At 40.3% G+C, this 27,709-nt stretch overlaps 1 protein-coding gene across 2 annotated transcripts in view; it reads left to right on the top strand.

Annotated features, from left to right (window-relative positions):
- The window catches only part of MOGAT1 (monoacylglycerol O-acyltransferase 1), a 121,460-nt gene that overhangs the window by 19,875 nt on the left and 73,876 nt on the right, over positions 1-27,709 (top strand). For both annotated transcript variants that reach the window (XM_082396824.1, XM_082396823.1), the window contains exons 5-6: positions 178-377; positions 7,558-14,819. In XM_082396824.1, coding sequence (XP_082252950.1) covers positions 178-377; positions 7,558-7,712 — 355 coding nt within the window. In that variant the 3' untranslated portion in view covers positions 7,713-14,819. The remainder of the gene's footprint in view (positions 1-177; positions 378-7,557; positions 14,820-27,709) is intronic.

Genomic DNA, 27,709 nt, shown 5'->3' with positions numbered 1-27,709 from the left:
CCAAAGGACCTCAGGTATAAGTCAGTTTCAATGTATGGAACATGAACTTAGCGCTATAGGGAGGCTTGGGAACATCAAAGAATTGTTAGGAATCTGTTCTAAAAGTCAGCTGGGCTAAATGAAATATTTAAATCCTTTTCATTGAAAATGCTTATTCTTCCTCCTTGTTATTTGCAGTGCTTATTTGGTGCCAGTGTTTTCTTTTGGTGAAAATGAACTATTTAAACAAGTTAGCAACCCTGAAGGCTCATGGCTTCGAACTGTGCAGGAGAAACTACAGAAGATCATGGGATTTGCTTTGCCACTGTTCCACGCCAGAGGAATTTTTCAATACAATTTTGGCCTAATGCCCTATAGGAAACCCATCCACACTGTTGGTATGTACATCAAAGACTCGAGGCTTGTTAAACTGAGTAAAAAGGATTACCTTACTTTGAGCTATGTTTATTGTTACTGAAATAGCTTTGAGTAAGAACTTCCTAAAATAATAATCCTATAGGTGTTATTTGAACTTCATTTACAGTCTGCCTTTTATTTATGAAATGACTATGTTTTCCATTTGAATGGGAATCAATTATTTTAAAAATATTGCTATTGAACTGCAAATAGAATTCAATTTTAGAAATAGAATTTCTAATACTCTATGATGAATCTATTTCTCTGTACCAGCAGATTACAACATAGCAGTTCTTTGAACACGTTACATCAGAGTCTATTAATATGTGGACATTTCTGTGTAATAGATGTCTTCATCATGTTCAGTTCACATAGGCATCAGTTCATACGGCAAAAGCATTTTTTTCCCCAACTGGATACATGTATTCTAATATAGACTGATTTTATCTTTAAAAATGGCACGTGTGGGGGGATTAAAATGGGGGAGGAGGATGATGACCACATTAACCCCAAGCTCCTAATTTATCCCTTCCCCCCGTCCTTTGCCCTTTGGTAACCATAAGTCTGTGGGTCTATTTCTGTTTTGTAAATAAGTTCATTTGTATCTTTTTTTTTTTAGATTCCACATATAAGCGATATCGTATGGTATTTGTCTGTGTCTGTCTGGCTCACCTCACTTAGTATGATCATCTCTGGGTCCTTCCGTGTTTATAGCTCTGGTTTTTACTTAGTGCCTGTCAAGCGTGCATCTCTTAAAGACTCAGAACAAAAGAAAATTGCTTCAGTACATCCTTCCACTTACCCCCCCGAACGATTACATCAGAAACACCAATTCTAGTCTCCAGCATCCTCAGAATCCTGCTATTATGGGAAGCCTTTTAAAAACCAAGCTAAGAATATGCATGTTTCATAAAGACTCAGCTGCGTGCTCTTAGGGTGGTCAGGTGGGAGTCAGATGACTGAGGGCAGCCTGGTTTGTGTGAACCGGACCCTCAGACAATGTGTATTTAAAAACTTTTATTTACTTGGAGAAACACAAGTTAGGGGTAAGTTATTTACAGTTCCATAAACAAAAGCAAAAGCTGTGTATCATTCACGTGCGCCAGAGAATAAAACACAATATGGTATTGAAACCATGATCTAAGTTGCTATGCTCATTTCTATTTTAAATCAGTGCGCTTCAAACCCAGAGCTGTTTCTCTGCTGACTCCCTGACACACCCCAAGCAGAATTCAGGCAGCGTCCAGAGTGGCAAGTTATTTTGGGGTCCTTCTACTCCCCCTTCTACTTAATTAAGAGTTTGTTAACTCTACCTTGCATCGCAAGAACTCATTAAATATTAGCTGAATTCACCCTAAATCGTTACTGCATCTATAATCCTCTCACTCCCAGGTGTCCAGAGATGCTCTGATTCTCCATCCTGTAAATAGTTTTCCCCCATATCTCTCAGACCCCACTTCATCAGCAACTTCAACCAGAGCATTCATTTTTTTAAAATAGATTTATTTATTTTATTTATTTATTTTTGGGTGCGTTGGGTCTTTGTTGCTGCGCGTGGGCTTTCTCTAGTTGCGGCGAGCGGGAGCTACTCTTCATTGCGGTGCGCGGGCTTCTCATTGCGGTGGCTTCTCTTGTTGCAGAGCACGGGTTCTAAGCGCATGGGCTTCAGTAGTTGTGGCACATGGGCTTAGTTGCTCCGTGGCATGTGGGATCTTCCCGGACCAGGGATCAAACCCGTGTCCCCTGCATTGGCAGGCAGATTCTTAACCACTGCGCCACCAGGGAAGTCCCTAGAGCATTCATTGGAGTGTGAGCAAGATTCACTAAGATTCACTATGACTGTAATGGTTTTGTCTGTTAATGTCTTATTAGTTAAAATCCCTTTAAAAATGTGCTCTGGCTAATTCTAAGGTGCCATCATCAGTCTCTGCATATTTCTTACACCAGACTTTGCTAAACCATCAGGTTTCTCTGCATCCTCCATCAAAACCTTCTTTCCTCTTTCCTGAGGGTCATTCTCAATGGACATAATTTATAAAGAAGCTACCATATATTTTCTTTATGTGTCACAAATAGTATGTCATTTATATATTTTATCCGGGTTATTATCAGTTTATCCAAGTACAATAAAACATTCACATAGATTATATTTTATTACATAATAATGGAGAGAAACTGATTTCAATGTCACATCCATCATGACAACTGGGAGAGAAAAAGGAAATGAGTTTAGACTTTAAGAACAGTGTGTAAAGAGTCGCAGTTCCTTGCAAGAATGTTGGAAGGAACTAACTAAAGACTAATCTGTTGATTCACAAATGTGTCTTGAGCTCCTACCCTGTGGGCACTGAGAATATAGCAGAGAACAAATAAGGCAAAATCCCTGCCCTCCTGGAGGTCTGTGATGCAGAAACAAACAAAAAAAAGCAACATTCTTGCAAGGAACTGTGACTCTTTACATACTGTTCTTAAAGTCTAGTCTTTAGTTAGGCCTGTCTGATTATAATTGTTAAGTTTTCAGAAATAGAACAAGTACATATTAAAATTTTTTAAGATCAATTTACTATTAAGTTCAAGTCATAGAGCCAGTACAGGTGGTATGACAGAAAGTTGTTTGGGTAACAAAGTAAAATACAAGGGAAACTTGCTTTTTAAAAGAGGAAATTTCATGTGTCCTAGTATGTGTTGGATTTAAGTTTTAAAATGTAATGTTGAAAAATTTCAAATGTTCAGAAAAGTCTCATGAGTAGTAAAACGAGCTCCTGTGTGCCTTTCTCCTAGACTCACCGGTTAACATTTTTTGCTACGGTTTTTCTCTCTCTCTAATGGTATCACAAATACACCTTTTACTATTGTTATCGCTGAACTGTTTAAGTGCAAACAACATGACCATTTGTTCCTAATTACTTTTATGTCTATCTCTTAAGAACAAGATTATTCTCTTTTATAATGTCAGTACAATTCAGGAAATCGAACATCGATTAAATGCTATTAACTAGTGTACATGCCATACTCAAATTTCATCAGTTGCCACAATAACATTCTTTTTAGCTATGGGTTTTGGTGAAGGGCAGTTTTTTTTCCCATAGCAGGATCATACATTGCATTTAATTTTCACTTTCTTTAGCCTACTTTAAGCTGGAATAGGTTGCCAACTTTTGTCTTTATAGCATGAGCAGTTTTAAGGCTGATAACATGATCGAATCAATGATGTCTACAACTTACTCTCAAATGGTTCTACAAAAGTAAAAATAATGATACATGTGTATATCCATATACATATTGTGTGTGTGTGTGCACAAAAATGTTTAAAACTGGTGAGTCTAGAGGAAGAAGATGCAAGTGCTTATTGTATTATTTTTTTCTATAGGTTTGAATTTTTTTTTTTTTTGATAAAAAAATTAAGGAAGGGAATGTACCTTATTTAAATAAAACTGGTTTGGAACCACTTGAGGACAAAAGTAGTCCATTTTGTTTCAAGTCATTATTCTATCCTAATGGGAAAAAAAGCAGGCTAATGGATTTTCTGAAATAGAAAGGAAGGAAGGGGAACCTAATTTAAATTTTAATTGTAAAGTAGGGATTAAAGGAGGTAATAATAAACGAATTAGTATGGTACCCAGTATAATGTATTAAGTGCTCAGTTAATGTTCATGAGTGTGTGTGTGTGCATATGTATACACACTTATATACACACATACTTACATTGGGCATCTTCTGAGACTGCATCATAAGCCAGAGGTTTACTTGAACCCAGGTTTTGACTCTTCCCAGTCCCACTCTGCCCAGCTCTCTGCCTGGTCTCTCTCTTGTGTATGGCTATGTAGCATCTAAAGAAAGAGTAATCCCTATGTCAGACCGTTAGAGAGAGAAAACTATGCAGAATTTTCACAATTACAGAGAAATAGAACAAAGACTTCTTATTGTGAAAGATCTACTCTTTGCCTCAATGAGAAGAAAATAACTCCCATCTCCAAGCTCTTCTCCAGCTGCAAATACAATAGCTCGTGAAGCTGCTTATTCTTCATTTAGGTAAATACAACACAGCATCACAGAAATTAGAGCAAGACTGCTGTGTAAGGCAATAAAGACATAACTAATCCTGAATTGTTGGATGGAATTGAAAAGGGAACAAAGGAGCATGCCAGCTATAAAAAGCACTGAAACATAAACAAGAGCTAAGATTCCTGACTCTGCCATAAGTAGATGTTAGCCGATTTTTCCAGGGCAAGGAGTTCTACCTCCAGAGCAGCCTGATGCAGCTGGTTTTTCCTTTGTGTTATAAAAAGGGAGTCAGGCAGCAGTCTGCAACTAACCCAGTCTTATGTGGAAAACAGCTTTCTTCTCCTTGATAGTAAAAATCTCCTTTTTGTGGAGAGAGGGAACTCTGGTCTTCTAGGGCTCTGGGGACCCTTCTCAGATTTGCAAGTTTTTGTTTTGTTACCTCTGTCTGTATCCCTAAAAAGTAATTGAGAAAGGTTCTTACTCTCTAATCCAATTTTGGGTTAGTTTAGTAATGAGGGGCAGAAGTGCTGGGTTTAAATCTTCATTTCCTTTGGTTTTTGTTTGTTTGTTTGTTTTTGTGTATGTGTATGTATAGTTTAGAAACTTTCAGCATCTCAGTTTCTCTGTGGGTAAATAAGAGAAAGACAAGTATGACTGTGTTTGTCTCACAGTTTAAAGGGAAAAATCTAATGATGATAAATTCAATATATATGAGCGTGTTTGAGCTCTCTGGAAGAACTATCTGAAATATAATAAAACCATTAATAGGAAAAGAACAGGATTGGAATTAACTGTAGGATATCTCAGGAAATAAGACTCAATAATTCAGAATTCACAAGCCCTAATTGAAGTAAGCTGGGAACAACACTCTTCATCTTCTTAGACCACTGTATCTCTTTATAAATCCCCCCTCCCACCCAGAATAGTTGCACTTAACCTCTCTCCTTGGGATAATTTCACTAAGAAAACAGAAGCTATTTCTATAACACCACAAATTTGCTAGTAGATTTGCAAGTAGATTTCTCAATGAGCACGTGAATTTCTCAGTTTCTTTCCTCAGACAACAACAAAGATCAGAGCTGGGTGGAAGCTTCAAGGTCGCCTACTCTTTTATTCCATACATGTGAAAATTAAGGCCAGTGAAGAAGTTACTTACTAGCTCGGTGTACCTGCTGGTGAGCTGGCACTGGATCTGGTCTAGCCTGGTGCTTCTTGTGCAACACCAGCCCCCAATTCCACCCCATCATTTCAGCCTCTCCAAGTCTGTATTTCAACCACAACTGACATGGGAGTGCCCTGGCCATTCTGTGGTTAGGACTCAGTGCTTTCACTGCCTTGGGCCTGGGTTCAATCCCTGGTCGAGGAACTGAGATCCTGCAAGCTGTGTGGTTAAAAAAAAAAAAAAAAAAAAGTCAACCTTACTGACAGCGAGACAGTTATGTTAAATTACAAAGGACTGATGTCTGCTATGTATGTTTGACACCCAAGCTTTCAAGGAAAACTGTATAGGAGCTTCTTGAGGCTATATATGGTTAAAAACTTAGCAATTTGAGAATACTAATGTTGTGATAAGGAGATTATACATCTATACATAGGATATATAGATTATGTGTAACATTGTATATAAATAGATATAGATAGATATCTTCTTAATATATATTATAATATATGTGTGTGTGTTTGTGTGTATACATTCCCTTCTCTGTGCTCCCTTACCTCCCATACTATTGTCACACTTCCTTCTACTGTTATTTATCACTTCCTTCTTTCTCTGGTTTCTTCTTAACTAATCACCTTTTGTTACTAACATGGATCGAACCTTGGATGTAGCATGGGGAGACTCCGGGTGGGCAAAGGAAGCCCTGCGAGTGCCATTCTGTTACCTACAGCCCCATTTGACCTCATGCCCAAGCTAATCAAAGGTAGTAAGCAGTTTGCAGTTCCTTGAACATCCTGTACATTTTCAACTCTTGGCATCGGTAGCAGCATCAGGCCAGCAGAGGGCGCAATGAGTAGCAGAGAGGACTGAGGACAGCAGGAGGCGGAGCCACGTATATCTAGTCTCTCAAAATCTGACACAAGTGAGATAAAAGTTATTTATTATATAAATGCCTTAAAATACATGTAGAAATTGCTGGGTTTTAAAAAATTAATTAGTTCATTTTTAATTATACAGATTACACCAATGCCTTCTCATTGTAGAAAATTCATACAATACAGATAAAATGTAAATTCCCCCAGCTCTACCTCCCTCCCTCCAGGTAAGGGCTATCAGGGTACCTTGTAGATTTTCTTAGTGCACTAAAAGCTTATAATGCACCTAGATATAGAAATTTTTAATAAATAGGATCATACTATGTTATTTTACAACTTTTCCCCACCTACAACATTTTAGACATCTCTGTGTGTGTACACACATATATATTTCATTTTTTAAATTGAGATATAATTGCATATAACAGCTTCAAGTGTTGACTTGATATTTGTATATATTGTAAAATGATCACCACAATAAGTCACCATACACAGTTACAAAAATATTATTTAGTTTTTAAAAAAATTGCTGCGTAGGATTGCACTGAATGAATGGTCTGTGGTTTATTTAATGTTTTTTTCTATTAAGACGTTTGGCTGGTTTTGTTTTCCACCATTACGGACAGTGGAATCCTTGTGATTATGTTTTCTAGCACAGATACTTAGCAGTGAAGATATATATTCTTTTCATTTTTTTAGGATGCCATTAAACAGAGCCAGAATAGGGGACTGTTGCCTCCTGAGTTAAGATTTCCCAGACAGTGATAATAGAGCACTGTGGTCTGGCTGTCAGCTGTACCAGAGGAGCAAGCTGCTGACGTACACACACAGCGATGTCCTCTTATCTCCCAGCTGCAGCCAGCACAGTAGTTCATTTGACTCAAAGTCAAAACCACAAGCGTCCTGACAATCCAGCGTCTGCTGAGAAGGAAGGCTCTTTATTTGCTACCAAAAGAGATGGTGTGACCACGGCAGGCAGCCAGTAAAATGAAAAAGGGATGGGAGCTGGCAGGCCTGACAGATTCTGATTGGGAGATCTTTCTAGGGCTGTCCATTGGAGGTGGTAGTTTGTGGTGGAGTGGTTTTGATTTCTTACGTACGATGTATTCTCTGTTTTTGCAGTTGGCCGCCCAATCCCTGTTCATCAGACCCTGCACCCGACCCCAGAGCAGGTTGAGGAGTTGCATCAGACCTATATGGAGGAGCTAAGGAAATTATTTGAGGAGCACAAAGGGAAGTACGGTATTCCAGAAAATGAAACTCTCATTTTTAGATAACTGTCCTCTTAGAAGGATACAAGAGGGCGAGAGAATATCCCATTGAAAGAACAAATATTTTAAATAAATTAAATTTTTTCTTTGATGAAGGAATCAAATTTGCAACTGAGAAGTATTATGTATGGTGACAGAAGTTGATGTTTATCTATGGTAACTAAACATCCAGTGGGTGACTATAGGGTAAGGTTGGAGATGATTATCAGCCTTTTAATCGTCTTCCTCATTTAGGAAGGTAAAAATTATTTTACAAGTTAAGAAAAGGTTTAGAATTATTCACATGCAGGACTTCCCTGGTGACGCATTGGTTAGGGATCCACCTGCCAATGCAGGGGACACGGGTTCGAGCCCTGGTCCGGGAAGATCCCACATGCCACGGAGCAACTAAGCCCGTGCGCCACAACTACTGAGCCTGTGCTCTAGAGCCCACGAGCCACAACTACGGAGCCCGCGAGCCACAACTACTAAAGCCTGCGTGCCTAGAGCCCATGCTCCGCAACAAGAGAAGCCACTGCAATGAGAAGCTCACGCACCACAGCAAAGAGTAGCCCCTGCTCGCCACAACTAGAGAAAGCCTGTGGGCAGCAATGAAGACCCAACGCAGCCAAAAAAACCCCCAAAATTATCATGTGCTTAAAAAAAATGACAGCTTCAAAAAAAAAAATTAGACCCCTTTACTAAATATTACGATAACTTAATGTGGCGTTTTCACTGAATATGACAGCTGTTGTTCAGCACAGCTGGAACATTTACAAGACAGTGTGTAAAATAATTTGCCATGTGGAACTGGAGGACATCATTTTTTTTCTGCTTGAACAGACCATTTATTAGTGAATAATGTTATTTTTAAGACTTAGATAATTTGATCCTTTAGGTCATATCAACCAACACCTTTTTATACAATATTGCAGAATTTTAATGCCATTTTGGAAACAGAATGAATCTACCATATGGAAACCCATGTGGATGAGAGCATGTCTTCTCTTTTCTAATTATGCTTAGAAATATTCATTGTTGCCGTTTGCTTAGAAGTATGTTCATTTGCTACAGGTAAGGAGGTCTTTTGGAAGACATGCTTTGGACGGGTTTTAAGACATTGAAATTCCAAAAGGTTTTCACAGTAAAAGCAGGGGTTTTAATTGTCTTCCAATATGGCCTCTTCGAGTAAGATGAGCTCTGAGAGACAGTGCCCTCTCTGGTGAGATGTGACCAGTTCACCGTTGACTCGGGTTATATGATTCTCCCTAAACCAGAATGTCAGGTCTGAGAGAGCGGGATCCTTGTCCTTCCTGTTCGTGGATGTCTCCTTAGCACCTGGGTCAGCTCATGATACATAGTAGGCACGAAATAAGTACTTGTTGAGTGGGTGCATGGAATAAGTGCTTGTTGAATGGGTGCGTGAAATAAGTACTTGTTGAATGGGTGCATGAGATAAGTACTTGTTGAATGGGTGCATGAAATAAGTACTTGTTGAATGGGTGCATGAAATAAGTACTTGTTGAATGGTTGTATTTCTAGGTGAACACGCAAACCTTGCCATAGGTAAAGAATTTTTTAAAGCTGTACCATAGTATGAAACCTATTCTAAGAAAAGACGTACTTTCCGAAGGAGATAATGTATGTCTGATTGTCCCGTGCCAGTAATTGACAATATTGCTGGCTGGTTTGTAAGGAGCAAGTTGAGGAGGTTTCTGAGAATTAGTCACTAAGCATTAAGTAATTCTCCAATAAGTAAGAAGAATATCTAGTTTCCAGGTGATCTCCACTGCCACGTGTCTTTCTATATCTCCTCCACGCTCAGTATTTGGGGACAGCTTATATTGAGTTGTTCTAACTTATTGTTAATACGTGTTAAAACCCCTAATTTTTAAAACATCAGGCCCTGGGCTAGAGCCTGGATTGGGTGTAGCAACAGCAAAACACAGTCATGCTGGGTAATGCTGTGAGTAGGAAAGCATTTCACACACAAAAAAGGGAACCATCTCAATTGTTCTATAGAAGACTTTTAGGCCAGCATCCCTTTGGCTTCATATGGTTGAGCAGTCCAGGAGGCCACTGACCCAAGGCCTTAAAATTAGATCAGTTTTTTTGTCAAAGCAAGGAATAGGGCACATCCTATTTTATTCTCTCTCTCTTTTTTTTTTTTTCTGGCCTCTCCTTGTGGCTTGCGAGATCTTAGCTCCCCAACCAGGGGTTGAACCTGGCCTCTGGCAGTGAAAGCGCCAAGTCCTAACCGCTGGACCTCCAGAGAATTACCAGGACACATCCTATTTTAATAGATGTGGATAATTTGATGATAAATCCTTTTTGGTATTACTCAATACCGAACAAATGGAAAAGGAGCACCATTTACATAAAACTATACCCTAGCTGGTCAGGGGTAAGTCTTTCTGAGCAGAGCTGTGAGGCCCAAGTAACCACAACAACTAAAGGCCTTTAAGTATTATAAAATCCATGAACTTCATTCCGTTGGAGAAGTTTATGAAAATCTCATGACACAGTCTTTTGCGATCTCACAAGGTATGAATTTTAATCTCACACTCAGTAGTGAGGGGGCCAAGATGACCACCAACCTCCACTGGATTGTCTAGTAAGCAGTTAAAGCCCATGTGTGGAAAGCAGAGGCCCTGAAAAATGGGAAAAGTTCTGCTCTGATGAATTTATTTAGAATTATGCCATTTAAAAAATCTAGACATCAGCAACTTTAATTTTGGCATACATAAAATCTTATTTTTAGGTACGTATTAGGGAGTTGATCTCCAGAGTCTTAACCCAGCAAAGCCAGAAGTCCTTTCATAAACTCAAAGCATAGTTGTAAGTTCCATACAGTCCTACAGACTGCAAATGAATATATATATATTTTTAAAATAAATTTATTTATTTATTTATTTTTGGCTGTGTTGGGTCCTTGTTGCTGCGCAGGCTTTCTCTAGTTGCGGTGAGCAGGGGCTACTTTTCGTTGTGGTGCGCGGGCTTCTCATTGCGGTGGCTTCTCTTGTTGCGGAGCACGGGCTCTAGGCGCGTGGGCTCAGTAGTTGTGGCTTGCGGGCTCTAGAGCGCAGGCTCAGTAGTCTTGGCTCCTGGGCTTAGTTGCTCTGCGGCATGTGGGATCTTCCCGGGCCAGGGCTCCAACCCGTGTCCCCTGAATTGGCAGGCGGATTCTTAACCACTGCGCCACCAGGGAAGCCCGCAAATGAATATTTTGATAGGAATTTTTGCTACAACACAAACGTGAGCCATATATTGTATTCACTAGTATGGTTGGATGGAGATCTCCTCAACTTTAAAACTTCTCATCTAATATATAATTGCATGTAAAATTTAAACAGCAAAACAAAATAACAAGAACAACAACAACAACAAAAATAACCCCAGAACACTGGAAGAGAAACTGGGCATATTGCCTTAAGAAAATGTGCATTTATGCTATTTGATTTGGACATTTCTTTCTCCTGTTTCCTTTGCACACCAGGTGCAGGCTGAGTCATTTCCTTTGTCTTGCAGCTAGAAGTACTGAAATTGTCCCTACCCAGCTAGGTCTATGACGTTCACATTGAAGTTTGCAGTTTTGGTGCTTATGAAAGCCAGCCAGTTTTGCTCTGTCTCAAGGGGAACCAGGGCAAGGGATGCTGCTTGATTTATGCAAACCCTTCACCATGACTGTGAAAACAGTCAAAGTCTGTATAAATCAGGGATGATGAGTGAGCCTTTATTATTTGTGTAGGGTTAAAAGTAAAATCCCTACTTCCAGTAGAAGGTACATTTCTGTCAAGGGAAGCACAGGAGGTGGAATCTAGATTCAGTGCTCTTACTTCTGTAACTTTGCGTCTCTTCCAAACTACCTCACTGGTGCAGATTGCCAAATTTGTGATAAATCTGAAAACATGTTTGTGGTGCATTATCTTTGCCTTCTTTTCCTCTGAAACAGGAGAAAATGTTGATGGGATCTGTCGGTTGGTTGGTTTTTTCCAATAGCCCAAGTTTGCTAGTTCTCATATACATATGTATTTTTTCTAAGCTAGGTGATAAAATGTCTATTTGTGGGGCTGGGAAAGTTCCTTCTAGTAGAATTTGTATATGTTTTTAAAGGAGAAAAACAAGGCAGTGTCGAAATAACCAAGTAGTTGCTCCTGTTTCTCTAGGATGGTAAACACAGAAGCAGTTCTTTATATTTAAAACAAAGGGATTTCTCTAATGCCTTGTATTGGGTTGACCAAAAAGTTTGTTCCAGATTTCAGTGTCACGAAATCCCGAACGAACTTTTTGGCCAACCCAATATTTTAGTTATTTTAATTAATCCTTCCCAAACACCATCAGCTTAGTGCCTTAATATCTTATATGAGAAGGAGAAATTTTATCTCAATCCATAGATAACCCATGGGGTGATGAGTTCCTCAGCGGCAGAATCTGTGCCTTGCGTATGTTTCGATCCTGGCCCAAAGAGAGCAGACTTCTGCCATCTCTCTGTGAATGCTTGAGGCATTGACCTGGAAGTTTGATGGATGGTGCCGTGGAAGCCCAGTTTTAGAGCTAGAAGGGACTTTATAGTCTGTCAGTTATTCCTTCTGCAGATGAAGCAGTTGAACCCCAGTGAGGTTTAATACGCATTGGAACTGAGCCCATGTTCTAGATTGAACAGGAGGTACTGCTATTCTGTGACTGTTGATTAATAAACCCAGGAATCCTCCTGTAAAGCAAAAGCGTCAAAGAAGTAGAGTACGATTAAAAATACACTTAAGGCAAGGAATTTAACAACTCTGCAGCAAGCTCTGTCTTACTGGTATTAAGAACATTTTTCTTTCTTGAGATCAGTACACCGCATTGTTGACTTTTCCTTTTTGCAAGAGCTATTTTGGTGATGTGTCCTGGGCAAAGCCCAAGTTTCCAACAGCAGGCTTAGCCACCGGAGCCTTACGTATTGGAGCAGCAGGATGGGGCAAGCTGCCTCAGGCCCAGGATGGGTGACAGAGCCTGCAAACATCTTCCCTCTCAGCTGTGTTGCGATCGTTAATGCAGCCAAAGCAACCCCACTACTCAGACAGAGGTGCAAGCAGAGCTTCTATCACCTCACAGTCATCTCCAAGCCCCAGTCCATTTTGGCTTCAGCCTCTTCCAGCTGGCTTGTCACAGCTGCTTTTTTTTTTTTTTTTTTTTTAATAGCTCTTAGATTCTGGTTAAGAAGTATCTTAGGCTCTCTTGAGAATAAAGATAAATCCGACCTTCCTTGTATTCCCAAAGGAATTGGGAATTGGCGTGATTCTCTCCTATTCCATTTCCAAACCAACTTGGAGCTTAAGGTCTTGCTGGTTGGATTTCAATCCCTCTTTTATGAAGATGCAGTCATGTTGCGACAACCAGAGAAGTAACTATCCCATTCTTTTCTGCTCCCCAGGCTTCTATGTTCAAATCATCCTTTAGCCTCTGGCCTTCCACTAATTGGCTGTGTGACCTGGGCTCAGTGGCTTCCTATGTAAATAGAGTTAGGAGTGAATGATCTCCGAGGTTCCTTCTGGCTCTATCTCTGTGGTCTCTCCCTGGCCTTTTTTCTGTCATTGTGATGACATCTAGTTGGAGACACAGATTTATGTGATGACTTTTCCTTTCCCTGTACCGTCCTCATTTGATTGTGTTCCTACAAGACATGCAGTGAGTTCAAACGATTGTCTCACTTTCTTGTTATTTATAAAACACAGGTTGCTACTGAAATTTCTTCACAGTGACCTTTCATCATGGTGTTTTTAAGAAGTAATTTAAATCTCTAAGTAAAAATCAGAGAAATTTATCTCTGAGGCTTCCTCCTTTATATCATTCAAAACTAGGGCATAACAGTTTATTACTTGTTAAACTCTTTATAGGAGATGGTGAATTTTTATATTTTCTTTATTGGGTGTGTGGCTGTGTGCTTTTTAAAAGCTCTCGGTTTGTAAAGTTTTGACCAATAAATGTGTTTTCTGCCCAAGTTATAATTGTGTGGGTGTGGTGTTTCACTTGGATGGAATGCTTTTCCTTTTCTGACACCTTGACAAGGCTGAATTAACTTGGACCTGGGGATGAATACAAGCAAGAGAATTGCAGTGAAAATGTGAGCATTGCAAATTCTCCTACTGAAGAGTCAGTCCTTTAAATTCACTTGATGGGATAAAAGACAAAACAGAAAGCAGGGGCAGGGCTAACGAAAAAGTGCAGGTGTGCAGGGTGAAGCAAGAGTAGAGGACAGTGAGAGGAAACAAGTCAGGAAATTGCTGTGGTCTCATGTGGTTGGAATAAGTGTGAAACCTCTCAGATCCAGAAATATTAAAAAACTGGTCAAAAAATTTACAGGTTCTCAGTCAAGTGAATCACTGCTAGTGGGTACTGGGTTTCTTTTTGGATGATGAAAGTGTTCTAAAATCAGATTGTGGTGATGGTTGCACAACTCTGTGAATTTTCTAAAAACCTCTAAACTCTACGCTTTAAATGGGTGAATTTTATGGCATGTGAATCATGTCTCAATAAAGATATTTTATAAACTCAAGTCAATCAGACACTTGCCAAAATAAAGGAAGAAGTTTAAAAATTCTTTTGTTTAATGTGTCAAAAATGAAATGGCCTCCCTTTGATGCCAGCACTTTGAATGATAAAGCTTATACCTTGATTTTTGAGACCTGTTGGTGTTTCTGCTGTTCCTTTTCAAAATAGATGTTTTCAGTACTCTTTTAAAGTATTTTATTGGATAAAGAACACGCTGTTTTATTATGGTGTAAAATACTTTTTGACTTTCATTTTTCCCAGTATTTTATTAATACTGTAGCTGAAGACTAAGTACATATTATCATGTAAAGATAACAATCAATATTTATTGACCACCTACAATGTGCCAGATTCAGGGCTAAGTACTTTACGTTATGGCATTTAGCTCTTAAAATAGCACTATGGATTGGTACTATTTTTATCCCATAGGAAACTGGGGCTCAGAGCAGCTAAGAGCTCTAGTGGAAGCAACCCTGATGGCGGGTGGTGGAGCTCAGACATGATGCGAGGTCCTCTGGCCAGGGCCAGTGCTTTGGGTGTAGGGCTCAGGAGCCCTGGGGTGTGTGCCGTCTCTTTCAGTAACTGGCTGCGTGACTCTGGGTAAGTGACCTTGTATTCTTTACCTATCAAATGAGAAGGTGGGACATGATTGTGAAGATTCCTTGTAGGTCCACCTAGACGTGATTCTATTCTAAAACCGTCTACATTTCCAAACCACTCCCCAAACCCAGTGGGCGTGGCAGCCATTCTCGGCGCTGACAACAACTCTGGGGACCCATTGTGAGATGGAAAAATGTTGTGTTTCCATCAGAAGGACAGAGTGAGGAAGTTTCATCAATGGACTAATATTTGTTGTCAAAGTTTAAAATGTGATATGAAGAATACTTGTTTAATTAAAAGGCTTGATTTTGGGGGGAAACTGTTACTACATAGAGCATTAGCGGGGGAAAAGATCATTTTTTCAAACTGTATTTTAGTTTATTATTTTTTTAAATTGAAGTATAGTTGATTTATAGTATGTTAGTTTCAGGTGTACAGCAAAGTGATTCAGTCATATATATATTCTTTTTCAGATTCTTTTCCCTTATAAGTTATTACAAACTACTGAGTCTAGTTCCCTGTGCTATACAGTAGGTCCTTGTTGGTTATCTATTTTATATGTAGTAGTATGTGTATGATAATCCCAAACTCCTAATTTATCCCTTCCCCCCTTCCAAATTGTATTTTAAAATTCATTTTCTTTTTTTTTTTTTTTTTAACATCTTTATTGGAGTATAATTGCTTTACAATGGTGTGTTAGTTTCTGCTTTATAACAAAGTGAATCAGTTATACATATACATATGTTCCCATATCTCTTCCCTCCTGCATCTCCCTCCCTCCCGCCCTCCCTATCCCACACCTCTAGGTGGTCACAAAGCACAGAGCTGATCTCCCTGTGCTATGCGGTTGCTTCCCACTAGCTATCTATTTTACGTTTGGTAGTGTATATGTGTCCATGCCACTCTCTCTCTTTGTCACATCTTACCCTTCCCCCTCCCCATATCCTCAAGTCCATTCTCTAGGAGGTCTGTGTCTTTATTCCCATCTTGCCACTAGGTTCTTCATGACCTTTTTTTTTTTTTCCTTAGATTCCATATATATGTGTTAGCATACTGTATTTGTTTTTCTCTTTCTGACTTACTTCACTTATCGCATGTGTGTATGTATATGTGTGTTCCTAAGTACCTTTAAAAATTTTTCTCCATACAATTGCCACATGTTCCGCATTTAAGAAGAAATGTCTCCTGTTTGACGTCTCCTTGCCTGTCTTCTCCAGCTCACCAACAATATCTTTAAAAGTTCAAGATGGAAAGGAAGTTTGATCTTTAGTTTGACCTGATACTGGCATTTTACATGTGACGCTGAAATAAAGGAATGCTGTGATCTATCTTAGATTGGTTGACTCTATAAAAGCAGGATCACATAATTTGTAGTTTCAAATTCTCTTAACTTTAAAATAACATTGAATCCGTGCATATGGAGTGTAAGTCATATTAAATAATTTTAGTGGGATTTGCAGAAGAGCTTATATATTATATACCTATAGATACAGGCATTGATGTATAGCTATATATATATATTCATTACTGTTATTGAAATAATATCCAGACAAAGGAAATTTTAAATCACTCAGAAGAAAAGTAAATGTGATTCATTTGGGAACTAGCTCTACTTTTAAAGGTGGATTTGATTTATGGTATTTTGAATAATATATAGTTGATTGAACTTAGTGCGGTTATTATTACCAGTAAACATAGGAGATATGGCATAGTCACGCTACAGTGTTTCCAGAAGTTCCAACATAGTGTATTGTTTCAAACCAGGACACAAGCATATTTGCACCTGAAAAGCACTGCAGCTCCAGAGGGAGGTGTGACCTTCCCAACCAGGGAAGACCTTGATCAGACATCCCACCCACACTCCTCCCCTTTTCTATCTTCTTCTGTTATTCAGGTTTTTTTCAAAACATTGGCTTCTACTTTGTCCATAATCCAGGAAAAAGAAAAATAAGAGGAAGTGAAGGGGTAAGTTAAACTGCAAGAAGCAACCAAGAAACTTACTTTTTGCCAGAGGTCAGGTCAAGGACCATGAAAGTAGGGAAGAGTTAATAAGAAAGCAATGGGGCTGCATGAAGAGGAGGAGGTCTCATGATTCTACATTTTACGTTAAAGGACTGTTCACATTCCATTCCATGGTGTGTCCTTGTCCTGGAGGACTTTTATGTCAGTAACAGGTGACAGGAACACATCTGGTGCTGCCTGAGTGAAATGGCATCTCAGAAATGGTGCCCCAGTGAAGGAAGATCTATCTTCTGGTATCTTTCCTGGTAATGTGAAGGAGTGATTCCTACGTTAGCAGTTCACATTTTCTTAGCTCTACCAGACCACTATGATAAGGATCTTTGCTGTTTACCTGATTACTGTTATGAATCCAGTATCTCTTACCTAGACGTCTGGACAGTTGAAAATCTTAGCTGAAAGTATTTTTTTCCCCAATACTGTGCCAGGTTGACAGATGATATTAGCAACTAGCCCAAAGATCAAATAGTCAAGTGAAAACAGAAGAGTAAAATGGTGTTTAAATCTGCCTAGGCAATGTGACCATTAGAACTATGTATTTGCATGGTTAACTGTTGAGAGTTCAATGAAACAAACCATCAGGATAGTTTGGCTAAGGGTAATTTGCTGAGTTTAGATGTTTAGATGACAGAGCTTATGCAAAGCAGTGTGCCTGAGGGGTCATTTGTGGCCAGAGAAGCCCCTTTTCATAAGGATGGTACTGAACTTTTGAATTGCTCTGAAGCTGTTACCACATCATTCTGGCCTGACTTTATTGCAGGTATTATTTTCCTTTCCACATCTTGATAGGCTTAGAAACTGCCCCAGGGCCATTATTTCAAAGGAGAAATTTCTCTTCCATCCTGTCTGTGATTTCTCTTTGCTCAGGGCTCTAGTTTTTGTGAAACAGAGGCATGCAGTAACTTCCGTCTGATCCTCTCTCGGGGGTATATATGTGTTTTCTGCTAATTCACTGAGTTCCATCAGGGTTGTTCCCTGCCAGAATTATTTGGCAAGAATCCGCTGAAGAATTATTTTCAGGTTTGTTTGTAGTTACTAGATTCAATCGGAATTTCCTGCATCTCCTGGCAATTCAAAGATTTTCTTGGAGGGGCCAAGGCCCGAGCTGCAAGGTGTATTTCTACGAGTAAATGCAAGAAGTCTGGGCACAGCGTGAAGGAAGATGCTTGGGGTCCAGTTCTGAACATCTTCCCAGTCAGTCTGACAATTTTCATCCAGCACTGACTCAGTGAAAAGAGCCAAGGCACAAGACATGTGTTCTGCCCTCTACGGTGCCATAATTAGAAAGTGTGTTACAGGAGAGAGAGGGAAGCAGCTGTCACAAGATCAGCAGCAGCCCAGAGCTTTGGCCGTGTAGAGAGATGAGTTATGGCTGGGGTATCCGGGAGGAGTCATGGAGGGAACGGAATCAACTTGGGCTTGCAAAACTGAGGAAGACCTAGGTGAGCACAAAGGAGAATCTCAGGCAGAGGAGTCAGGATAGGGTGGCCAGCTTGTCACAGTTTTCCTAGCACTTTCCTGGTTTTAGCAGTGAAAGCTCCCATCCTAGGAACCCCTCAATCCCAAGCAAAGGGGGATGGTCAGCCACCGTAGGCAGGAAGGCAGAGCGAGTGGCTACCTTGACCTGTAGGAGGGATGGCAGGGAGGCTTTTTTTTTTTTTAATGCATTAGAGAGCAGCTTTTAAACCAATCTTTGGAAAAAATAATTCCAGCTTAGCTATATAGCCTATAATACTCTGAAATTTCCCAGCTACTGGGAATTCAATGTGAATGATGGGCTTAAGGCTCTGGAAGGTCACCATACATTTGAGTGAGATTTTGTCATGAGTTCCCCTTAATGCCCTCTTTTGTCCAAGTGGCCTCAAAATTAATGACAGTGAATATGCCCCAAGAGTCCGGGTCCTGTGGAGAGAGTTATTCTGTGACTGTGACCATCTTTTCTGAGCTTCAGTTTCTCTCTCTACAAGGAGAAATTATTTTCTCCCATAATGGATTTCTAAAATATTTTTAATGAATGGGTGCCTAGACCCTGGGACTTTTGAAACTCCAGGTATACTTAGAGGTCTGAAATATTAGAAAATGCCCTAATCTTTATATAGCATTTACTCCAAGCTTTTATTTTGTTTTGTTCTGCCTTGTACATGTCAAATATATAAATCTGTTATTTATAAATTTATATTTATTTTAACAATATATTTCATTTAATATAAATATATATATATTAAAATAAATCTTTTTTTAAGATTTTTTTTTTGATGTGGACCACTTTTTTTTTTTTTTTTTTATAAATTTATTTATTTATTTATTTATTTTTGGCTGTGTTGGGTCTTCGTTTCTGTGCGAGGGCTTTCTCTAGTTGTGGCAAGTGGGGGCTACTCTTAATTGCGGTGCGCGGGCCTTTCACTGTCGCGGCCTCTCTTGTTGCGGGGCACAGGCTCCAGACGCGCAGGCTCAGTAGTTGTGGCTCACAGGCCCAGTCACTCCACAGCATGTGGGATCTTCCCAGACCAGGGCTCGAACCCGTGTCTCCTGCATTGGCAGGCAGACTCTCACCCACTGCGCCACCAGGGAAGCCCTGATGTGGACCACTTTTAAAGACTTTAGTGAATTTGTTACAATATTGCTTCTGTTTTATGTTTTGTTTTTTTGGCCACGAGGCATGTGGGATCTCAGCTTCTTGACCAGGGATTGAACCTGCACCTCCTGCATTGGAAGGTGAAGTCTTAACCACTGGATTGCCAGGGAAGTCCCTCAAATAAATGTTATTTATTTACACCCTGCTCCTAGAAGGACTATAGATGGAATAGCTCTGCTAGAGATTTCATGATCTAAATGGTCACTTACGAAACTTAATAAAAAGGAGAATTGAATATAAGGATACCAAATTCCAGCTGAGTATTTACTTACAATAATAAAATTATCTCTCTTTTATAGAAGATTCACTGAGTAGTAGGAACTAGCAGTGATTGATGCTTTTACATCTTTGCCACAGTTAAATGAGCACATTTAATTTTGGAACGCAGCTTCTTAAACGTTTTATATCCTTCCCACCCCAAGTACCTTGGCAGATTTAACTCAGGCTAAAGTTGAACTCCCCTCAGTTGGAGCCTGGGATTACGTGACCAAAATCAAATTCCTAAAGAAATGGAAAGTTTCCCATGGGAAGCATCTGTCTTAAGTTATTCTTTCCCCAGTGACCATTGTTTAGACTAGGTTTAGAAAAACTATAGACTGCTTCAAATCAGTTCCAACGCCAGAGACTGAAGAAAGCATTAGATCTTTGAACAAAAAAGTAATATATCAGATAAAAATGCAGTCAACCTTGTGCTTGTGTCATCGTGGTCACAAAAATGTCACCACAGCTCCAGACATCACATCTGTGTTTAAGGCAGGAAGAAGTAGAGAGGAGTCAACTCTCTTCTTTTACTTTATTTGGATCTACACTATCTTTTCTACCATCCCTCTTGCAAACTTTCCTTGACATTTTATTGGTCAGAACTGGGTCACATGGTTTTCCCCTCCCCTTACAAATATCTCTGGGAAAGTGAGTATTGACTTTCCATTCTCTGTAGTGGGGGTCAGCAAACTTGAAGACTGAGACAATAAATATGTTAGGCTTTGCAGGCCATTTGGTCACAACTACTCACCTCTGCCATGTGATGCAAAAGCAGCCATAGATAATGTGTACATGAATTAATGTGACTGTGTTCCAATACAACTTTAGTTGTGAACAATGAATTTTGAATTTCATGTAATATTCATGAAGTATTATTCTTCTTTTGATCTTTCTTCCACCATTTAGAAGTGTGGAAATCATCCTTGGCTCCTGGGCTATACAAACACAGAACCCCAGTCCTCTGTGTGAGAGAAGGGTGTGAATGGCTTTGGAAGGCCCACCACGTGCTGCAGCAAATAGGCCCTATACCTTGAACACAGATTATTGAAAAGTGCTGACATGTTCAATCTATCAAGCAGACATTAATTTTCCTGAGATCAACAAGAAAACACCTGCTTTCATGTTCCTTGTCATGAACAAAGTGAAGTTTACCAGATTCATTTAACTCAGAAAATCTGTACTGCTGATTTCCTGGATCAGGAAACCTTATATATTTTACATATTTTGTTTTAAGTTGCCCTGTAGTGACTGCAAAACTGGATCAGACTCTACATGAGAAAACTCTAGAACAGTCTAGAACTGTAACCAGAAAATTATTGACACTATAACAAAGGCATTTGCATAATCCCTCAAAGGTCTGTTTGCATCAACTTCATACAAATTCAGAGACAAAATTACCCGAGATACTAGTTAAAACAGGAGAGTGATGTGTTAGATACACTGATCTAATGATTATTCTCTTTGAAAGTATCTCTAAAATCTTACATGTTCATTTTCTATTTTCTTTTGAACTTCATAGTTAATTTTATAATTATGTTGCGTTTGTGTATTTCTATATAAATATTTAAATATATATATGTATAATTTTAATATGAAATAATCCTAATATATATATACTATGAATAATATATAGATATATAATATATACATATCTATGTAATCTGATACTTCCTTCTTGTAAAAAGAAATGTATTGAGTTATGTAGCTGGGGAGTCTAGGGCTTCAGGCATGATTCCATATGCTCAAGTGATATCATCAGAACTAGTCTTGCATCATCTCTCCTCTCTTCTCTCCACTGTGTTGACTTCATGCTCAGACTCCCTCAGTGGTGGTAAGATGGGCACCTACAGCTGCAGGCATACATCCTACCAGCTTAGCATTCCCAGAGGAAAAAGACCTGCTCTTTTCCCTAGGATTGGGTCTCACTGAACTGACTTGGATCATGCGTTCACCCCTGAACACATCACTATGGTCAAGAGGTTGGAATATGCCGACTGGCCTGGCTTGGGCTGTGTGGTTAAGTGTCCCTCTCTAGAGCTGGGGGTGTTATGGAGCTGACTGGTTTGCCTGAACCACATGGTCAGAGAACTGAGAATAAGTGCGTCCCCAAAGGAAAATCAGAGTGAATGGATTCTGGAAAGGCAAGCAACTATCCACTACAGTAACATTAGCAGTTTACTTTTAACAAACGAATCAGGAAGACATTAAGGAGACTCAAAGAAAATGAAGGAGGAATGGGAAAGCCATGGGAATGTAAAGAAAATGTTTTATAGTGAAAGGGGGCAAGGTCAGTGGTTCATAATCTTGACAATGTATCAGAAAAGTATAGGTAGTTAAAAAAAAAAAAAGATTTCTGTGCCTTACCCCAGACTGACTGCATCAGAATCTGAGGGTGAGGTCCAAGATTCTGTATATTTTTAAACACCCCAGGCAATAGATATGCAGCTTATCCGTAGATTTGCTTTGTGAACCAGTCAATGGGATTGCATTAGAGTACAGGATAAATTGCCATAGCAAAGAGATCTCAAACTACAGAGGCCTAAATAAGAAATTAATTTCTTTCTCACAAAATAGTCTGGAGGTGAATGGTCCAGGATGCTGGGTCTATTCATTCAAAGACCCAAGTTACTTCCATTTGTTTGACCACCATCCCCTAGGGAGTTGTCCTTGTCTGCATAGGTGAAGCTGGCTGCTGCCACATCCACATTCTAGCCCAGAGGAAAAACAGCAGAGAAGCACAGAGTTGTATGCTAAGACCAAGGCTCAGAAGTACACACCTCACTTCCGCTTTTATTGTATTGGCACAGGCTGCAAGGGAAGCTGGAGAGTATAGTCCTTCTCTCATCTAAGATATAAATATATTTTTTTTCTTGTCTTTAAACACACACACTCATATATATACATAAATAGCTAAATGGGCATATGCCCAGCTAAGATTTGATACCTAAAAATGAAACATTTATTACTTTCAGTTAAACATGGTAAATTGAATGCTTGCATTAATCTTTACTCTTTCATGAAACCCTACTGACGTGAGAATAAAGAGATAAAAATAGTGAAAAGTCGAAAAGTCAAAGAGAACAGGGGGAGGAATAAGAGGAGAAAGTGATGTCAACCCTATTTTGCATAATGGAAAACAGGTGAACAAGTGATAACTGACTGGGCAGAACAGAAAAAACAGAAACTTAATGCCAGAGAGAGTTGAGGGGGAATGTCCAGTGAGAAGCAAGCTGATTCCCATTGCCGATTCTCGGAAAGGCCAAACCATGGAAGGCACCACCTATCAAAATTTGGGTGAGGGGAATTCCCTGGAGGGCCAGTGGTTAGCACTCGGCACTTTCACTGCCGTGGCCCAGGTTCAGTCCCTGGTCGGGGAACTAAGATCCTGCAAGCCACATGGCACAGCCAAAAACCAACCAACCAAACAAAAAACCACAAAAAAAGTTGGCTGTGGAGGGGACCAAAAACAGAGAGCAGTCGAAGTTCTCTTGAAGAAGCAGACTCCCAGATTCCCTGCCCTATTTCCTGCAGCTTGTCCATCGCCTACCTGAATATAGCACAAGAGCTTTGCTCTTGGAAATTCTAGAGAAACTCTGAGCTCTGGGGCGCCAAGCTCAGTGGAGGGGAATGGGGTGGTGAGGTGCCTTTAAAGCAGATTGAGTGACAATCTTCATATTGAATGGTAATTCCCACAGCCTCCTTCTCACACTAGGTTCCCATGATCCCGGGCAACCGGTTTTCTATTACCCCCAAAGGGAGACTGGAGAATTCCTCTTTGGGGAAGGCAACCAACCCAAGAAAGAAGACATATAGATTCCAGTCCTTGTGGGTCCCCATCTGCCACAATATACTGCCACAATATAATGATGCCGACCAATGAATAAACTCTATTTACACAGAGCTGCTGGTCAGCTTTTTAGTGGCAGTAATGGACATCCAAGAATCAACCGACATTTCAAGAAAGGCTTCAACAGGAGCAAATATAACAGATGAAGAACATGGGAGAGATGGAGACAGTGAAAGAACACGATAATTTATATCTTTAGAGAGATAAGAGAAAATTTTGCAACAATAAAACAAGAACAGAATGCTATGTAAAAAAGAGGATTAAGAAAAAAGATAGTGACATAACCATACAGGGATGATGGGAGGAGGAGAAAAATAGGTGCGGGAATGTATGTATGAGGAAGTCAAATTCTCCTATTGCGTAGAATAGAGCCAACAGATGGAGTCTAAATTAAAAGTCAAGAAATAGCAATTTAAGCATGTAATTTAGAATATAGATATAAACGCATAAAGAAAGCTAAATGAGTAGAAAATTATTGACTGGAAGTGGGAACTGAGGGTGGTGAAGGTGAGACAGGAGACTGCAGCTTTTTATTACAAGCCAATACTTATTTGATTTACAAAACCGTACATGTAACATTAAAATGTGTTTTAACATTTTTATTAGTTTTAATATTATTCTAAAATATTTTATATATACTTTAAAATAGCAAAAATGTTAATATCTCATTTCTTGAAGACTGCTTCCCAATAAGATGTTGAGCTATAAGTGTACCTGAAGTCTGTGTGAAGTAATTAGTGAGAAGAGCAGCACGATGGACCAGGGGGAAGAAGCAGTTTACAAGGGAGCTCATGGGCTTAAGATATGAAGGCATTTGAAAGAATCCTGAAACTATCAGGAGGAAAAGTGGGAATTCCTGTTTTAAGAAATCTGAGCAAATCATGATGAACCAAGCTGCCAAATATCAACAGGGTTGGCAGATGTTGTAGAAATTACAGATGCTCTGTTACTAAACCTTTTTGTTTGTATATTTTAATAATGGGAAGTCTGTTCAGATAATATTGGGAAATGAAGACTTGCTTTTCCCTTTGAGTTACAACCAGAAGTGCTTTGCATAGCAACAAGCCAGACACTACTAATTGGCCTCTCAAAACCCCCTCTCCCTGACTGGCATCCCAGTAAACAGGTCAGATACTTGCTTTCTCAGTCTTAGTCTCAGCTAAGAGTGCCCATGTGGCCCAGTTCTGGTCAATGACATATAAGGGAGTCTGCTTAGGGACCTCTGGGAAGTTTTGTCCTTCCTGATGAGGAGTTAGGGCATTGGGAAAGAGATTCTGCAGGCTGGCTTTGAACAGGGTGATGATGTCATTTTCCAGCTCTCTGTGGACGTCTTCCAACCACAAGGGCACAACCAAGGGAATTTCCGAAGACACCAGTCCAAAGCCCGGGCATCAACAAATCCCAAACCAATACCAGTAACTGTGTAACTCAAGTCTCCCCAAGCCAAAGTGAATCTGTCTTGCCTGTTTTTTTTTTGGGGGGGGGGGTGGACCAAAAGCATTTCTATTTTCACCATTGGTCCAAATATGTCATTGTATTACTTTCATAAATAATATTATGATCTTGGCGATTAGGCAGTTTCCCCTGTGGCAACTGAGTGAAGGAAGGCAAAATGATCCACTCACATCAATAGGATCATTCATTACATTTGTCCATTTGTATGAAAGTTCAAAACAGCTTTTCAAGAAGTAGACCTTGGGACACAGATGTTGTAGGTGTGATGAACTAATGATTCCCTCATCCTTGGGGGTTGCTTCGAGGGGACTGGAGTAGCAAGAATCTTTAGGGCTGCTGGAGCCCCTGGGGCAGTGACAGCACCCTCTGGTTGCCTTGTCCATTTACCCTCAATGCACTGTACAAATATCATCCTTTACTCTTGAGTACCATCAAGTAAAATGTGCCCGGAAGCCATGTGTTGGGACTCACTCATGGCCTTTATGTGCATTATCTCTCTCTTGGTCTTTACAGGAGCCTTCTGAAGTTATTATTAATCTCTTCCAAGTATAGAAACTGAGTCCCTGGATAAGTTAGATATTTGAGGATTAAAAAATAATCAGACATTCTACCACTAAGAAAAGAATTTTATCCTATAAAATAAGGTTTTTAAAATCCCCACTCTAGGGTTGGGTCATTTTCATCTTTATCTGTTGATTCCCATGACAGACAATCAGCAAGCATTTGCTGAGCACCTGCTATGTCCTTAAAGGCCTCAAAGAAGACTCAGTGACCTGAAGTTCCCTGAAAAGCAAGCCAGAAACAGGCAAAAATGAGAAAAGGGTTCAGCCTATTAGGTTGGTACATGGTGTGATACTGTTTTGTTTTACATGGATAAAACCTGCTTTAGGGAACTACCTGGCAGCCCAGTGGTTAGGACTCAGTGCTTGCATTGCAGGGGGCCCAGGTTTGATCCCTGGTCGGAGAGCTAAGGTCCTTCAAGCCACATGGCATGGCCAAAAAAAAAAAAAAAAAAAAAAAGGCTGCTCTAAAGTCTGAAGGACAGTGAAGTACAGGGTGTTGAATGATCAGGAGGAAGCAGTACTCCTCCCCAGGTCCTTCGACATCGGCACCCCGAAGAGAAACTGTTATACAGGAAATACAGTTTACTTCCTGCCTTCAGTCCCGTTTAAAAAATAAAATAAAAATAGATAATAGATAATGGAGGGCTTCCCTAGTAGCGCAGTGGTTAAGAATCCGCCTGCCAATGCAGGGGACACGGGTTCAAGCCCTGGTCCGAGAAGATCCCACATGCCGCGGAACAACTAAGCCCGTGCGCCACAACTGCTGAGCCCATGCTCTAGAGTCCGCAAGCTACAACTACTGAGCCTGCGAGCCACAACTACTGAAGCCCGCGCACCTAGAGCCTGTGCTCCACAGCAAGGGAAGCCACTGCAATGAGAAGTCCGTGCACCGCAGTGAAGAGTAGCCCCTGCTCGCCACAACTAGAGAAAGCCCACGCACAGCAACGAAGACCCAATGCAGCCAAAAATAAATAAATAAATTTATAAAAAAATAATAATAATAATGGAGTGCCCCCATCCACAGCCATTTGGGTGGCAGAGTCAGAATTCAGAAGTAGGTCTCCAGACTCCCTCTACAGCTGCGGAGAGAAGAGGCACACTTATTATTCCCAGCTCTCCATCCTCATGTTACCGCTTCCCTCAGAGGCGACCGTACAATAACGAACGTTCACAGTGAGAAGGGGACATGGCAGGAGGCAGCTAGCGGAGCGATGTACTGGAGGATGGTTTGCCAACCGCAGAACTGAAAGCTGAGAGAATGAGGGTGGCTCGGCCAGCTCCAATCCCTGTAATCGTGGTCGGTGAGGATGTGATGCGACCAGAGAAGCTGGGACAGAAAACAGTGGCCGCATTGTTCTGCGGGACTGAGACCGAACGTACTTCCTCACCATTTGTTTCTCTGGCCTCCTGAACTCCACTAGACGGCATTGTCCTCGCCCCCTGCCAGCTGCCGATGGTGAGAAAACGGGGAAGAGTTTGTGTGGGTGCAGCCTGGGCTCCGTCTAAGTGTGCGTGGTATTTCTTACTTGTTTCTCTAACTTCTGGGGCTCTTTGTCTGAGACTCTCAGCCCCAGGGCTACTACTGGTCAGATGTTTTATTTCCACTTGTGAACCAAGATGGTGGGGCTCTGATAAGGAATTAAAGAGGTCTGGGGAACCGGAAACCTAATAGGACCTTCTCTTTATGAGAATGAGGAAAACAAAGCCCCAAAAGGCCAAATGAATTTCCCCAAATCTCAAAACTACTTAGTGACAGAGGCAGGAAATTCTCCCTGCTTAGGAGCCTGCCACATCCTGGGTATGTGACCTTGGTCAAAAAACTCAACTTCTCTGAGCTTCATTTTTCCCACCTGTAGAGATTTTAAAAGAACATCTTCTATAGGGATGGGAGAGGAGCTGAGATTGTTCATATAAAGGGCATACTCCCCTGTCTGAGCACATAGTACATGCGGAGATGTTTGCTTTATATTATCGTTGATTCCTAGCCTGTTTCTCTCCATTCAGTTCTGTAGGTCTTCGCTGTGCTAATAGCTAACTGTAGGAATCACAGTAAAAGCAGCCCATTTGTGGAAACTCATGGAGCTATGCACCTAAAAAGTGCGAATTTTAC

This window comes from Balaenoptera borealis (assembly GCF_965194805.1).
Source record: "Balaenoptera borealis genome assembly, chromosome: 6".
Classification (NCBI taxonomy): domain Eukaryota; kingdom Metazoa; phylum Chordata; class Mammalia; order Artiodactyla; family Balaenopteridae; genus Balaenoptera; species Balaenoptera borealis.
Note: the sequence above shows the minus strand (reverse complement) of the source record. Positions and strands in the feature narration are given on the sequence as shown.